This window comes from Poecile atricapillus, chromosome 2 (genome assembly GCF_030490865.1).
Source record: "Poecile atricapillus isolate bPoeAtr1 chromosome 2, bPoeAtr1.hap1, whole genome shotgun sequence".
Classification (NCBI taxonomy): Eukaryota; Metazoa; Chordata; class Aves; order Passeriformes; family Paridae; genus Poecile; species Poecile atricapillus.
The window spans coordinates 16857836-16873711 of NC_081250.1; the positions used below are offsets into that span (position 1 = coordinate 16857836).

At 41.1% G+C, this 15876-nt stretch overlaps 1 protein-coding gene across 3 annotated transcripts in view; it reads right to left on the reverse strand.

Moving 5' to 3' along the window:
• GAD2 (glutamate decarboxylase 2) overlaps nucleotides 1-15876 on the reverse strand; it is a 41723-nt gene that overhangs the window by 17453 nt on the left and 8394 nt on the right. For 2 of the 3 annotated variants that reach the window (XM_058833302.1, XM_058833303.1), the window contains 2 exons: nucleotides 12018-12133; nucleotides 789-868 (listed from right to left, as the gene is read on the reverse strand). In XM_058833302.1, coding sequence (XP_058689285.1) covers nucleotides 789-868; nucleotides 12018-12133 — 196 coding nt within the window. The remainder of the gene's footprint in view (nucleotides 1-788; nucleotides 869-12017; nucleotides 12134-15876) is intronic. The other variant, XM_058833304.1, reaches the window with a different exon arrangement.

The following is a 15876-nucleotide window of genomic DNA, read 5'->3' on the forward strand; positions in this document are numbered from 1 at the left end:
ATTTTTTGTCCCACAAAAAGTGTTTTCCCTAAACCAGGAAATTTTTATCAGAACATGTTGATTTTGTTAATATACATTTTCCTCAAAATGAGTTTTCACAGAGAATCGAACCCTTCTGGTTGGGTGAGTTAAACAGGAAGTTATCTACCACCCTTTTTCAAAGCCTGTGTGAGCTGCAGATTAGTTGCCTCCTGTGCTGTTGGTTTCCAGGGACCACCATCCTCCTTAGCCTATGCTTCCCACAATGCTGCAAAGACCCTTCTCTTCACATCCTATCACAAACATGTCCCTATCAAGGGCACTGACAGCAATGCAATCCAGATGAGAAAGATGGTGGGGGCATAAAGTAATAGAATTATATTAGCAAATGCTCCTAAATATTTTATTCCTATAAAAGGCCCACTTCGGCTCATTTTAATGGATCAAAATGTGAGAGTCTGATTTGATCAAAACAAGCTTCCTCCTGGTTTCTTAGCACAAAATGTAAAGAATGATATTTGTTTGATATCCTGTTTCACATCAGAATGAAAGAAAAAAAAATATCAGAAACCTCTGAGGAAAAGAACTTTTAAGATTTTTTATGAACTCCAAAACCAGACACATAAAAAAGCTACTAACAGTGCCAGTTCCTCAAGTGGGATAAATTAGTGTACAGCTGCTGAAGATGACAGTGCTATGACAAATTATACCAACTGCTGACCACATCCTGCACATTCCCTCTGAGGTGAGCACCTGATGATCCTCTGTTATGCACCACAAAAAAAGCTGTATTTGATGTATTTACTTACCTTTCATCACATCTAATCAAAATCACACTATCTGTACCAATACCCAAAGCCGCAGCTCCTTTCTTCACAGAAAAGTGACTCTGAAAAAATACATTCATTATTATTTATTTGTTTTATTATTTATTATCTAATTTAATATAAAACACTACCCTCTTTCAAACCCTTCAGCAAGAAGTCCCACGAGGCAGTAATTACACTCAGAGCCCTTTTGGAAACTGATCACTGTAATTTGAGGCTTCAAAGCAGGTCACTACCATCAACTAGAGAAACAGCAATCACTCTAATCTGGGTTTACCCTGGAATATTGCATATACAATTGTGGTCAATGCTGGACCTTGATGCATACCTGCAGCTTCTATTGCTTGTACAGATTCAGCTATGAGTTTGTTTTACTGAAACAAAATAGTCTTCCCTAGTGAATTCATTTAGTTTGTGATGTTCAGAGTAATGTGCTACAATGTCTCTTCTGCCCAAATAATATACTGAGAGAAATGAAAATAGGAAGACTAATTGTGATCTCATGCCAGTGAAAGCCAGTAATAACTCCTGCTAACAAACAGAGCTACTAAAGTTTAAAATCATAATAGGGCTATTATTATTATTATTATTATTATTATTAGACTATTAGTTAATCTGTATGTATTCCAAAATAGAATATGGAAGTTACATACTGGAGTGCATGTCGGCCTATTTTTCTCTTGCTCATAGGACTTAACTCCCAAGCCAGTATTGGTGTATAATTCTAAATTAAATCCCAGTGATTATGATAATGCAACAGTTTTATATCAAATTATAGCCCCAATAATCTGATTTTGTATTAACTCAAACCCAGCTGTTAACAATATTGTCCAAAGTAATTTTAACTACAGATTATTAAACATTAAAAAAATGGAAATTCTTTAGCTACTACACTACCATTAGCTTAGGATGTAACACTATAAAAGAGATACAGAAGATAAAAACCTAACAAGGATTTTTAGTGTCCAGAATGCTAAAGAAGAAATGAAGACCTAGTTTTCAGATCACAAAGTAAAGAAGTAATCACTACTGCTTTGTCAAGGGAGTATTTGTGAGCAGCAGAGAGCAGTAGGGAAAGAGACTGGCACAATGGTTACACAGGTGGACTTCACTTGAAGGCCACGAGAGCACAGACTGACTGCATACTGAAGGGTTATATACATAATGAACACATTGAAAGTTACAGTAGTTCTAAACCAACTTGATGAAAGAGAAAGAAGAGTAGAACTGCAATATGTACATCCAACCTCAAAACATCTGTTTTAAAAATTGCTCAGGCAGTAGTTTTCATTGAGTCTTGACTGCTATGGTTAAGATCACTATGCTTAACAGTTTCCAGTACAGATTCCTTTTTTCATATGCCTGGATTCTCACCATTTTGGCTGAAATTCTTAATGGTTTCATGATGTCTGCTGGCTTTTTCAATATCCAGAGATTTTGAAGAAGTTCAGATTGCTCTTAAGTCATGTTTCACTGATGATGTATGGATAATTTGAAAATACTTCCTCAGGTAAATATTAATACTACGTTTAATTTTTAAAAGCACTGGATTAGTACAGCTTTTCCCTGTGGGCTATGGCTGCAGTGTAGGAACAAGGTGTAATTGAGCAGCCACTGAATATGTTGCCTAGATGTAAAATCAGTTTTTGAAGTCCTAGCACAGCAAACCACCCCAGTCCCTGAACTAAGCTCCCTCTGAAATGTAAACATACACACATTGGACTGACTCTTACATAAACTGATGATAAATGAAATGCATGCTCATCACTTAGATAAGCCACAGGGGATTTGTGCCTATGCTTAAGTCTTCTGCTGTCCTTGACTCTGTTCCTTGCAGGTAGCCTAACCAAGCTGACATCATCAAGCATGCTTCCTCTGCATTGTGAAACAGGCACCTCCAGGCAAGATTCATCCAGCATAAGGGTAAATTTGGGGTGAGTGCTAAATGACATCAGGTGAAGTTTCTTCTCTCTGAACCAAGTGCTGTGGTATCTGCTGTGAGACTGGGAAGTGTACAGCACCTGCAGCCACCAGCTCCAGACACTGCAGATGTTTAACACCCAGACATCATCCAGCCCATTAAGGCCACTTCATCTTGGAGTTTGCTCTGTAGTTTTTCTAGCTGGGAGTCACAAGGTACTAGGAAGTGTTTAAACACTGAACATCACAGCTCAGCCATCACACTGACATTTTTCATGGCATGTTACTTATTTCACAAAACTGAATTTTTTAACAAATGTATTTCTTTAAGTTTCACTAAATTCAGTGGACTTTTCCCCAGCACAAATGCATGAAGGCTTGGATTGTGACCAATCCACAAACCTCCAAACATCCAAGATACAAAAGTCTGTTTCCAACCCTGTGGGCCTCCCTGAGCCCCATGGGGCAGCAGTGCAGCTTTGTGAGAGCAGAGAGGAGAAGAGGCTGTGAAATGGCTATTGGCAGGAGGAGGCTTATAAAAAATTCCGAAGTTCAGGAAAGTATCTTGGAGCTTTGCAAAAATTGAAAACAGAGCAAAAATATTGCCAGCATAATGACAGTTCACTGATATGCTATATGAAGACAGAATTGAATTTATATACTTTAGAAAATTTAATGGTATTTACTCATGTATTACACAAACTGATGTGCAAATACTGGGTGGTGTAAATATATAAATACAGGTAGAGATTTAGGAGTGAAGAGTCACAGATACATTTCACTGGGGTTTGAGTCCATGACATTACATTCATTAATTTTGCTCCTTACTCCATACTAGTTAAAATTAAGATTTACTGTTGCAATTTGGTTTTCTACTAGAAAACAGAACTATTCAAAGCACCTTAAAAAAAGAAAAGACAGATTTAAATGGTCTACTATGAGGAAGGAAATTCAACCCATGTGCTCAAAGGCATCTACTGGAATATGGCCAAGCTCAGCTGCCTTGCTAAGAAGTCTCATGGCACTGCTAAAAGGGCACTGGAGGAAAAAAATGAATGTAGTGCTGATAGCTCAGCTGCCTGAAGGCTTTTTAAAGACTGAAGGGAATTCAGTGGTCAGGAACCAAAACTAGTTTACAGATAAATTGGGAAGAAATACAGAAGTCTGTGCACAGAAGACCAAATGCAATTACAATTTCTAAACAAACTCTGAATATGAAATGGTTCAATCTGTGTATACAGTCACACATATATGACTGCTGTCATGTTTTCATGTTTTAGGACAACACCACTGGAATTACTCCAAGCGCTTGAGAGGCTCTGAAAGACCAAGGATGAAAGAAATATAGAAAAAATATAGTTGTAAGACCAAAGAAAACTTTCACAATGATATGTATTAAACTTTGGTTTAATATTCCTAAAATGGTGCCAAAAGTTTGGTTGCTTGTGTAATATAATGGTCAACACAGAGAACTATAAAGGTCAAAGAGATGAAAAGGTTTGCAGAAATAAACCTGATCAGACAGAACTATTCACAGATGATTTAACTGGGCTAACAAGAAAGGACATTAAATGTGACCCCTTTGTAAATACCAGGGCTACAGACTTTTCAGACACACCAAAAAGGGAGCTTGAACACCATCTTTCACAAGTTACACAGATCTGAAGCCTTATGGTGGGAGAACCAGGGAACAAAAGGAGGACAGGTGCAGGCTGCCTGATGCCAGTCCTGAAGGAAACACCAGGCTTGGAGACACTGGAAGGTTCAGAGTTTCATCACTGTCCTGGGCTTGCAGACAGAGGAGGACACACAGGTGGGAATGGGCTGTCACTTTGGCTTCCTGGCTTCCTCCTTCCCTCTCTTCATGCACTGCAAAGGGTGCATGGAAGACTGCAAATACATACCCAAAAGAGAAGAACCTAATTTCTGAATGGAAAGAAATGTGGTAAAATTCAGTGGTGAAGGAGAAGGTATGGATATTAGTGACTAGGAGTGTATTGATGGTCAGAAAAAAAACTGGTGATTCTGAGTCAGGGGAATTTTCCCTTTATCTAAAATTTCAAATGCTGTTAGGTATAGAATTGCTCCCCAGGCAGCCATTTTTACATGGTTAGCTTTGTAAGGTAGACACAGTGTAAATGTACTACATGTGCAATAATGAATAGGCCCTCTGAAAAATGGAAGAATTAGAATAATTAAAAATGCTATGATGCTGAAAAGTACAGCATTGTTATGCAAAGTGCTTCAATATACAGATGCTTCTATTTTGCTAAATTACTTGCTCATCATCTGGCATGGCTGAAGCTGTCATGAAGAACCATCCTAATGCCATGAGCCCCATAGGGCATGGCTGTTTTTTCAGATTGCTGTTTCTCCTTGCTTACATAAATCCAGAATGGAATGAGCTTTTTGTGGAGGTGGCTTATCAGTAACCAGTTCCCAAATGCTGAGCAAGCTAAGACATGCTGCAGCTGAAACTCCCCTGTGGTCAGTCACTGGCAGCCTGGTGCCCAGGAGATCCAGACCCCTAGCCTCACCCCATCATCTCTTCACCAGTAAAGAAGATGAACACACTTTCTTCTTCACCTCTCCTGGGCTTTAAGCATTGTGCAATTCCAGGATGTGTAGGCTGGGCTATTTCTCTCAATAATCTAAAATTGCGTGGCTAGTCCAGGCTTCTTGTTTGGGCTCCCACAAAAGTGGGGAAAAAAAGGTACGTCCAGAAGGCATTGATCTTTAAGGCTTTGGCATCTGCTTTAGACTTGAGTTGTCTTCTGCAGATCTTGATCTTTTTTATTAGCCATAAAAAGTGTATAGACTAACTCAGATTAAATGTTTACACTTTAGGTGATTAACGTTAAGCAACATGAATCCTATCTTTATCATCTAATTTCAAGCTACAGCTTCTCCTTCAATTACCTACAAAAAGAGCATACTGTGTCCTATCCAAATTTTAAATACACTGTAATGAGAGATATATTTGCTATGGTTTCATTTACCTATTGCTGTTCAGTTTTTAAAGTTAATTGTTAGTATCAGGAGAAAAATGAGGATCTTAATGTTTCTGAACATTCTAGTGTGTACATCTTTGGCATTTTTGAAACACACAACTTCATGCTGCTTTTCTAATCAGAAAGCCTAATTTGGTTTTTTTTCTAGTGCAGATAGTTTTGCAGCATTGCATGCGATAAGAATGATGCACAAAGTTCAGGAGTATACTGTGGCAGTGTAAAAGCCACAAGGTATTGACCAGATGAAGGATTAGACCCAAATGAGGATTTTCTCCTTTAGGATACATTGCACTAGAACACTACTTCTCTAGAAAATGCTTTGAATACTGCTACCTGAATTAAGTTTTTCCTCAAATAAGACCAAATTTTCACTGTTTCCCCCTGGCTCCAAATACTATAAAATATAATTTTATAGTTATTATGCAGAAAGTAATTCAAAGAAAAAATGTGAGAACCTGTCAGTTTGATTTTAAGTTTCCTTAGGTGGAAACAAATCTAATTCCTACTTACTCTGTATGCCCAGAGTGTAATTTACAGCTTTGTAATCTATGCTACCAAATACAGAATATGAATTCCAGGCTCCTCAAATCCTTCTCTGGAAGCAGCACCTCACACAACACCCCTTGGACTGCCTCTGGCAGGCAGCACTTCTGCAAAGTGTCTCCTAAATTGCAGGGACAGAGGGCAACATTATGTATCATGGAAATGGTAGACTAGAGATCAGATTTTCATTCATTCTACACATAAACACCCAAAATTTTCCATAGCCTGTGTGAAATGGTCTATCAAGCTACAGACAAGAAGTCACTTTTTAATTTCCTTCTGCATCAGCACCAGGAAGCTTCATAGCAGGCTTCTGAAACTGTTCAGATAAAAACTTCCCAAAGCCACTCTACTCCCACAGATATTGGAATAATTTGATTCCTGCAACTAATGGGGCTTATCCACAAAGGGAAAGCAGCATGCACAAAGCTGAAGAAGTGATTTATTTCTAACTGTCTCCTCTGATCAAGCTGCTGTGTGGATGCTGGATGCACTATTGCTCCCCTACCAGCCCAGACAAGCCACCTCTCACAGTGCTCACCCAGAGGATGAGGCTTCTCCAAGTGTGTCCAGCTGTCTACAATGCTGACACCTGAATAGACAACAGACCTCCCCTTCAGGCAGTACATGCCAGAGCTGCACTGGTAGTGAAGTCTTCAGCAGCAGCTATTTCAACACAAGAGCAGTGCAGATGGAGAAATGCCAGAGGCAAGGAGAGCCTCTTCTGTGTCCTCTGTGGTCTCTAACTCGGTGAAAAGGTCCCTTAGTGCCAGATCAGACTCAATCACCTGCCAGTTCTTAACTCTGCATCTTGTTTTCTAAACCTAAGACAAGGAATAGTGTTGATATTCCTTCACTGAGCATCTGACAAGATATTCCTTCTTAGGGGGCTTCTAGATGAGTGGGAAAGTAAGAAAGCTGTTGTGAACTACATAAGAACAGTCTTGCTGGGTTGGAGAACAGAGTCTAAGATGAAAAAAAAATCTGTCTTTCCAATTATGACCAGCCTTTTTTTTCATTCTCTGAATTGTGGATTAAGCCCACACAGTCCCTAATTAATCAAGTCCACAGAAATTCTGCAATTTTAGCTCTTTCAGGTATTTTCTACTATCAATGAAAAGGGCCAAAGGGTGTTTTGTGACTTGAACCCACCTAGTTGTCTACAGCTAAACTTCCCATTTGCACACTTTTCCTCCTCAGGGCAGCATGACTGTCTTTTTGCCTGCTAGGTGTAATCCCTGCTCCATACTATTTCCAGCTACTATTGGATACTCTTTAAGACAGTGGTGGCTGGGCAGGTCAAAATCGCAATAGGGAATGGATTAAAATTTAACAGGTCTTTCCTCGTAGACAAATGGAACAACTAAAATATTCTGAGAAGGCAGAATATCCCTTTCAGCAGTTTTCTTCATGCTGAAAAAGGGATGGACTCCTCTGAACAGTTACAGCAGCCTAAAGCTGATATGCTGGAACACAGGAGGAGGCCTTCACTTTATATTTTTCATTGTGTTTGAAATGATAGACTGAAATAGGTTTTTACAACTGGCATCCATCACTTTTTCCCCTCTGAATCAAGGTCTCTTGCATCATGCGCAGTCCAGAACAACTGCCCTGAAGGACATCACTGCTCCTGCACCCGTGCAAATGAAAGAAGACTGATGATGTCCTGATGAATAGAGGACTGAATTAAATCCTGAATACAAGTGCATCTCAGTGAAATTAAACCTGAGGAAAACCCACCCAAGTAGTTGCAGGGTATTTCACCACCACTGGTGAAACAGAAACAAACAGAAGCAGAGTGTGCTAAGTTGTGGCTTGGGAAAGATTTGCTGTCTGGGAACGTGCACAGTTGGAATGATCACATAACCGATTTTAGGCACCAAATGTAGGTTGCCTGTATGAGGAAGGTCTTTATGGTCAGTGAACAGAAGTAGGTGAAACCCTCCCAAAGGTGATTTAGAACATTTAAATTAAGGAATATTTAGGTTCCTAATTTGGATGCTCTGAGTTTCTCTCCAGAGGTGCTTCTCTTCACTGGTTGTACAGAGTGAGGCTCCTAATTTTGGAACATGATGCACTCCTAAATTAGGGAGGTAATTACTTAAAAGCTGTGAATTACTCCTCCCTTCCCTTCTCCCCCACTGGCAGCTGAACCTATCATGGCATTAGACTGAGCCAGATTCTGATTACAGTAGTAGTGGTGGCAACTGTGACACAACTTCATTCATTTATAGTACAGGAAGCTCTAGACTGGTAGTAATGAAAACACAGTCTTATCTGGGAGGCTGAAATTCTTTACTGAGAATTGCTGATATTGAAATCTTTGCATCTGACTGAAAATTTCAAAACCAAAATCTCTGAGTTTCTAAACACATACAGTTACTTTAAACTTTGTTTACTCTCACACCATGCATGCAGATCATGGGGCAATGATACTATGGATCTGTTGCTCCAGCTAGATCCCTACAAATCTATTGGGCCTGAATTCTCAAAAAGCCAGCTGAAGTCATCACAAAGCCTCTATCACTGATTTTTGAGTGGTCTTGGGAATCTGGAGAGAGCCCAGCTGACTGGAAGCTGGGGAACGTCATCCCAATTTCCAAGAAGGGCAAGAAGGAGGACCACAGAAACTACAGGCCTGTTAGTTCCACTTCAGTATTCACAGAAAAGATTATTCTGGAAGGTACTGAAACACACGACTCGGACAACAATGCAGTTATTAGTCAGAGCCAGCCTTCATGAGGCAAAGTCCTGCTTGTCAAACCTGATTTCCTTCTACCACAGGGTAACCCACCAAGCTGATCTAGGAAAGCCAGCAGATGTAACCATTTTGAACCTCAGCAAAGCTTTTGATACTGTCTCTCACAGCACCCTGGACAAAGCATCCAGCTCACAGCTGGATAACCCTGTTACACCATGGGTGAGCAACTGGATCCAGGTTGGGCACAAAGGGTTACAGTGAATGGGGTGACATCTAGCTGGTGGCCTGTCACAATCAGGACTCCTACAGGACTCCATCCTTACCTCCATGCTCTTTAACACCTTCATTAATGACATAGACACAGGACTGGAAGGGATACTACGTAAGTTTGCTGATGACACTAAACTGGGGAGAGCGATCAACTCCCTCAAGGGCAGAGAGGACCTGCAGAGAGACCTTGAAAAATTAAGAGGACTGGGCAATCACCAACCATATGAAGTTCTACAAGGGCAAGAACCAGATTCTGCACCTGGAGATGGAGCATGGTTGTATGTAGAGAATGGGGAATGAGAGGCTGGAGAGCAGTGCCATGTAAAGGGACCTGGGGGTCATGGGGGCATCAGACACAGCATGGCCAGCTGGGCAAAGGAGGGGATTGTCCCTCTCTGCTCTGAGCTGGGACAGCCTCACCCTGAGGCCTGTGTGCAGTTTTGGGTGCCACAATATAAAAAAACACTGAGCTGTCAGAGGGTGTCCAAGGAAAGCCCCGAGGATGGTGAAGGGTCTGGAGGGTAAGCTGTATGAGGAGTCACTGAGGTCACTTGGTCTGTTCAGCCTGGATGAGACTGAGGGGAGACCTTGCTGTGGTCTTCAACAGCCTTATCAGGGGAGGCAGAGGGGCAGGTACTGATTTCTTCACTCTTGTGATCAGTGACAGGCCACTACAGAAGGCACAAAGCTGAGTCAAGGGAGGCTCAAGTTTAGTATCTGGAAAAGATCCTTCACCCAGAAAGTGGTTGAGCACTGTAACAGGCTTTCTAGTGAGGTGATCACCAGCACCAAGCCTGACAGTTCAAGAAGCTTTTGGACAATGCTCTCAGGCACATGGTGTGATTATTGATTGGGGTGTCCTGCACAGGGCCAGGAAATGGACTTGATCCTGATTGATCCCTACCAGCTCGGGGTGTTCTATGATTCTACAGTCTGCTTGTTCCATGGCCATTGTCATTCAAGAGCATCCAACTTGACAGAGAGAAACCTCAGTCAGGGCAAGGACTCTAAAAGTAGGTAGCTCATCAGAATGATGTAATAAATGAGACAAAGGACATTTGCATATCTTGAGTCTGTTCAGGTCCTGCATGACACTTCATACCTTAAAAAGGATTGTATTTCTAGGCCTCTGTAATTTCTGTAACAGCTTCTGCTATTTTGAGGGTTAAACCATGATCCCATATCCCTTGGGCAATTAAGGGTTAAAGGGTCCTGTCTTTACATGGTGAAGTTTTTTAACTTCTCTAGAAGATGGGAATATACTTTTTAAAAAGCTTGATTGAGGAAGGGACAAAACTGCAATTTCAAGATACTTTTGAAATTTAATGCATTTCAGATGCTGTCCTATGAATTCTCTAGTATATTTGATTTTTGAATGTTTAATTTGTTAAGGGAACTGCTTCTTCCCTGGCATGAAAACACAATTATTAAAGCTCATTTCATTATTTTGAGACTGATAGCACAATTTGGGTCATTGTTTAACACTCCATCGCTATGAAAACAATGAAATTCTCTAATGATTAATAGGATTTGTTACTTTAAATAATCATGCTGAACCTTATTTGCACGACTTAGGCTTGTTACTTCCATATGAATAATGTATCTCTAGCTGTACATCCAGCTTTGAAAAGTTGTTACTCATCTGCAGACTGTCCTCTTTAACTGCTATGGGGACAATAATTCTGCAATGTGGACCCCAGAGCTGTGTATCACATCTCATCCCATCCTACAGCTATGAAAGGCATCCTCTGAGAGATTTCCTCCTGCACTTTTGTGATCAATTTTTAGGGTGTTTTGTTCTTCACACTTGTACAGAATGGACGCAATTCTATGGTAAGTCAAAATAGGCACCAGGAGGACATTGTTACCTAACACGGACAGTATCCTGCTTAGCCTCAGCCACAAATGAGTCTTTTCTGGCTGAGCCCACACAGCTGGAGAGAAATTTAGAAGTGGACGATGAAGCCTGAGAACAGCTCACAGCCCCTCCTGGGAATAAACATTCCTCTTTCCCTTCCTCCTGCACCCACATTCTCCACTCTAAGATGCAAGGAGTTTTAAATGGTAAAGTCAAAAACAACACCCCAACAGAGACTTCTGTATGGCTGTACAAAGAGCAAAGAACTCTCTCACAAGGACTACTCCTTTTTCTCTTGTGGCCACCTCCCCTCATCTCCAGCACTGCCAGGTCTCAGCAGTGCCTGTGATGAACCCCCCTGTGCTGAAGCTTTTGCTCACAGGCAGAAACTCACAGCGAAGCCCACTTGCCCATCAAATACTGCAGCTGCTCTGCTGTACACACACAGAGAGCATTGCCATATGACTGTCTTCATGTATGTTATCACCTTCTCATTAAATATCAGCAGGAGTGGTTTCAGATGGAAAGATTTTGACTCAAAAGGATTTTCTGTTGCCCCAGAATGACCCAAACAGATGACATTCCTGGCAGAAAGTGCTGAAGCCAAATGACGAGCTCTCCTCCTTTGATGTGGTCCTTACCACTCACATCAACATTTATATAGACACAAGTAAGAGCAAATAAATGGCAGTGGTTTGTAGAGACTGTTCTGCCTGGATTTCAGCCACAGAGAAGTGCAGAGATCATCCCTCTACAGATCAAAAAATCAAGCCTCTTCCCATGTTCTTATTCCCAGTGAAGGAGTAACAAAAATGAAGACAGTTGTCAACAAATTCCTGTTCAGCTATTTTCTTCATCATAAATTCACTCAAGCAGATGTAACAGATAGGAAAAAAACAAACACATACATGTTCTGATGTGAAGGCAACCAGTCTGGGAATAGCTGCCATTCCTTTTTCTTTAACTTCTGGGAACATCTTGAAACGTGCAATCAACATAGCATACATGTTAGATATGGCACCACCTGGAGTCCACAGTAATACACTGTTACTTTTTCTATTCATTGTAGTATCATTTCAGAACAAAGAAATCTTGCTATAGTTTTTCTAACTGTAATTCTAATGCCTCTGCCTCATGGCAGAAACACAGATTTTTCTTCCTGATGCTTCTCACAGCTGGTCTGTGTAATAACAAGATCTACTACACACAAATAACAGTTTATGCAAAAAGTACCACTGCAAAAAATGACTGGTGCTTCCTTTCACCCTCATTCTCACTACCATATCTCCTTCAGTCCCCGGTCTTAGCTTTCCATGTGTCATCAAAACATAATCCCCAAACTATTCCATCTCCTAAGCAGATGCCCCTACAAGGCAACTTCCCAAGGGATTTCCAAGTGCCACATCATTTGTGCTCTCCTTTCCTATATCAGGGTGGTGTTTCATGCCCCAGCTGTGAGCAAACCCACCCACTGAGACCCAAAAGCCATTATCTTCTGCATAACTGGGGTGGAAGGAAGGAAGAGAAAAGAAAAAATGGTCAGTCTAACAAATATTTTTCATTTTAACCATCCTCTGATGGGAACAAGGGGAGAAGGTTAAATGTCCCTAACACCTGCCTTAAAATCACTGGCAAACATTCACTTAAAATAGCCATTTCAAGATGGGTATTTAACCCACTTCAAGATGGGTATCAGATCTACAGCTCTGCAGTGGTCTGTTTTTCCTTTTTGAGATCTTTTACAAACTGAGTCTCTTTGTCTACAGTGGAGCAATGTTTGGCTTTATATTAATGTAGCATGAGCACTATGGGAATATAATGCAATACCTGAGGTAAAAGCTGAGAACTTTTACATTTGTATGTACACAAACACACACACAGACAGACATGAAATCAATCAGGTTTATCCTGTATATATATATAAAATATATATATAATATATATGTATATATATATAATATATACGTATATATATACCACAGAGATTGATTATATATCCATGTTTATGCACATATATTTATGTAAAGCAAAGGTTTCGAATGAACAGGTTGAAATGCTGGTGAGGTAGAGTTCAGCTATTACAACATTCATCCATCTAAAAATGGAGTGAAGAGCTCAAGACGTGCACAAGACGTGCACCTCCAGAGGATGGTTCAGCTCATCCTACAGCAGCTGTCTGTGGTAGGCAGAACTTGCCCTGCAGACGCATCCCCCACTCTCCCTCAAATACACAGGAGCTGCTGTAACTAGCCCAGGGTAGACACCCAATGCTTGGCCAGCCAAAGTGAGATAAGATAAAATCCCCCCTTTGAACAGATGAAGGAAGCGCTGTTGGATATCTCTGCTGGAAAATTTAACACTGTTTTGACTTTTGTAAGATTTGTTTTAATCTCACTGGAGATGTATACTGTTTCACAGCCCACACAAGCTGTGCCCTTCATTTCTAATCAGTATCCTAGCTCTGTTCTTGCAGTGAGGCTGCCCTGCTGTGGGCTTTCCCTGACCTCACTGGCCCTCCTGTGAATCCAAGGGAAAATGCCACAGGAAAACGGCATTGCTGCCACACAGGTCGGTACAGATTGGGGTTTTTCTTCCCCTTTCAACTATCTTGAGAGATACGAACGTATTTCTACACCTCTCTTCAGAAATGACTAAACAAGAAATGGAGAGATTAAGAGGAAATGCTCAGGTATCTGTCCCTAAAAAATGTAGATGCCATGCAAGAACTACTATTGATGATATAGATGACTGATCTATGTTGAAGTAATTTGGCCTATCTTGTCCAAAGTAATTGGCTCAGTGTCAAAAGAATAGACTGAAATGTTAAGTTTCTTCAATACCAGGGTTTCCTATTAGTATTTACTACTCAGTCATTTAACCTTATTAATATGCCTGCATTTTGCTTTTAATTTCGTAATTGTGTTCACATCCACAGTTAATTTCAGCTAAAAAAACACTCCTACAGAATCTGGAGAAAATAATCAGATTTTATGCTTCACATGTATTGATATTTGTTGCACATTTAATTGCAGAGAATGCAGAGAGAAAGAACCTTTTCTTTGCAGCAGTAAGGTCTTCAGCTAAAGCCATGAAGTGAGAAGACAGCACAGAAATTATTTTGATTATCGCCTGAAAAGCAGAACCTGCACACTGAATATTGCTGCCTTAAGAGAGAAAATGACAATGATTCACTTTGCACAGACCAGAAATTGCAGAGAAAGAAAGAATGAGAGGGGGCAGCCCTACAAATGGCAGCGCAGGTAGCTGCCTGCCAGAGACCCTGTCCCCACACAGGTTTCAGCTCGATGAAGTGAGCTCTGACACACCAGCAACACCCTGGTCCCATGCCAAGCAGCACTTCTGCAGCCCCGGCAGGGCCAGCAGTTCCTCCTGAGGCACACACCTTTCCTGACTCACACTATCTCTACCTAGGTTTGCCAAACTCGGGCAGATCTGGCACATGCACTCGAGGCTTTCACCCAGCCCGGTGCCACGCCCAGCCCTGCCCTCCAGAGCTGGCTGGACAGCACTGCTATTGCTCTTCTCTCACCCTGCAGGTCCCTGACCAGCCCAGTGGGAAGGTGAGGAACCAAGAGCAGCTGTACCCACTCAGGTCAGGGTTGGTAACCAACCACTGGTCAGTTGGTCCTGGGCTCATGATACACACTCAGATGCCTGGTGTGATGGAGGCCAAGGTACTCAGGGGGACCTCTAAGGACCACAATAAAAGCTGTCAGAGCTTTTGCTCTCAGTGCTTTTTGAGTAAGAACTCATGAAAAATCAATGTCAATTCTTCTCATTTATTTTTCTAAATCTGTGGAAAGAGCCAGAAAAAAACTCCCACATCACTTCCACCACGTACATTCTGATGTGAGGAGCTGAAGATGAGCCTTGCCTGACCTTCATGGGCCCAGAGAGCTGAATGTCCTAGGCTGTTATCAGTGAGGCCTTTCCTCTACTCAAGAGTGCACTCTTCCTCTCTCCATTAGGTCAATCAACTTCCCCTCCAGAAAGGCTCCTTCTGCAATAGCTAACAGTCTGTTCTCTTTTGACAAGCCAAGATATTGTACCCAATGTAAATTCCTTCAGTATTTCTCAGTTTTGTAAGATAGGCCAAAATTTTTCAGCAATGAAATTACAGTCAGAGAAGAGGTGACAAAGAGTATAAATCAAAAGACTAAGTGGAATGATTAAAAAAATAAAAAAAGTCTTAACAATGTTTGTCAATGATTTTCCTACACTAACTTTTTTGCCTTACTGACTTGCCCTGAAGGAACCAGGTTTCTAAGCCTTTAAGCACTCAGATTAACTAGCCACCCAAGTACCCCACTGAGAAAAACAGGTCAGCTTCACATGGAAAGCTAACAGCATGCTCTAATGCTGGCAGGGTCTTACTGACTCTACTAAAATTGCTGGAAGGGATGCTATGTCTTTCCCTGTTTCCTCCAATTTCCCCTGCGGTGATGGAGAGCTTTGTTGCATTTCTTCCCTCCGTTATTAACACAACAGTCTTTCTATTTCATGGAATCCATAAGAAGTGGGGGCAAAGCAAAACTGCAAGGCAAATGTCTCTTCTCATTATGCTTCCATGTGCCATTACAGCTGCTAATCATGCAGTGCAATTTGCTCAAACAGACCCTCATAATCACATCCCTGAAATTCATAAACATGCAATAGTTTATCTCAAAGAGGCCACTGGTGTTTACTAGCAAGTGTCCTCTCTAACATGCATATTTAATTATATTTACTCTTCAGCTATAGGGGATG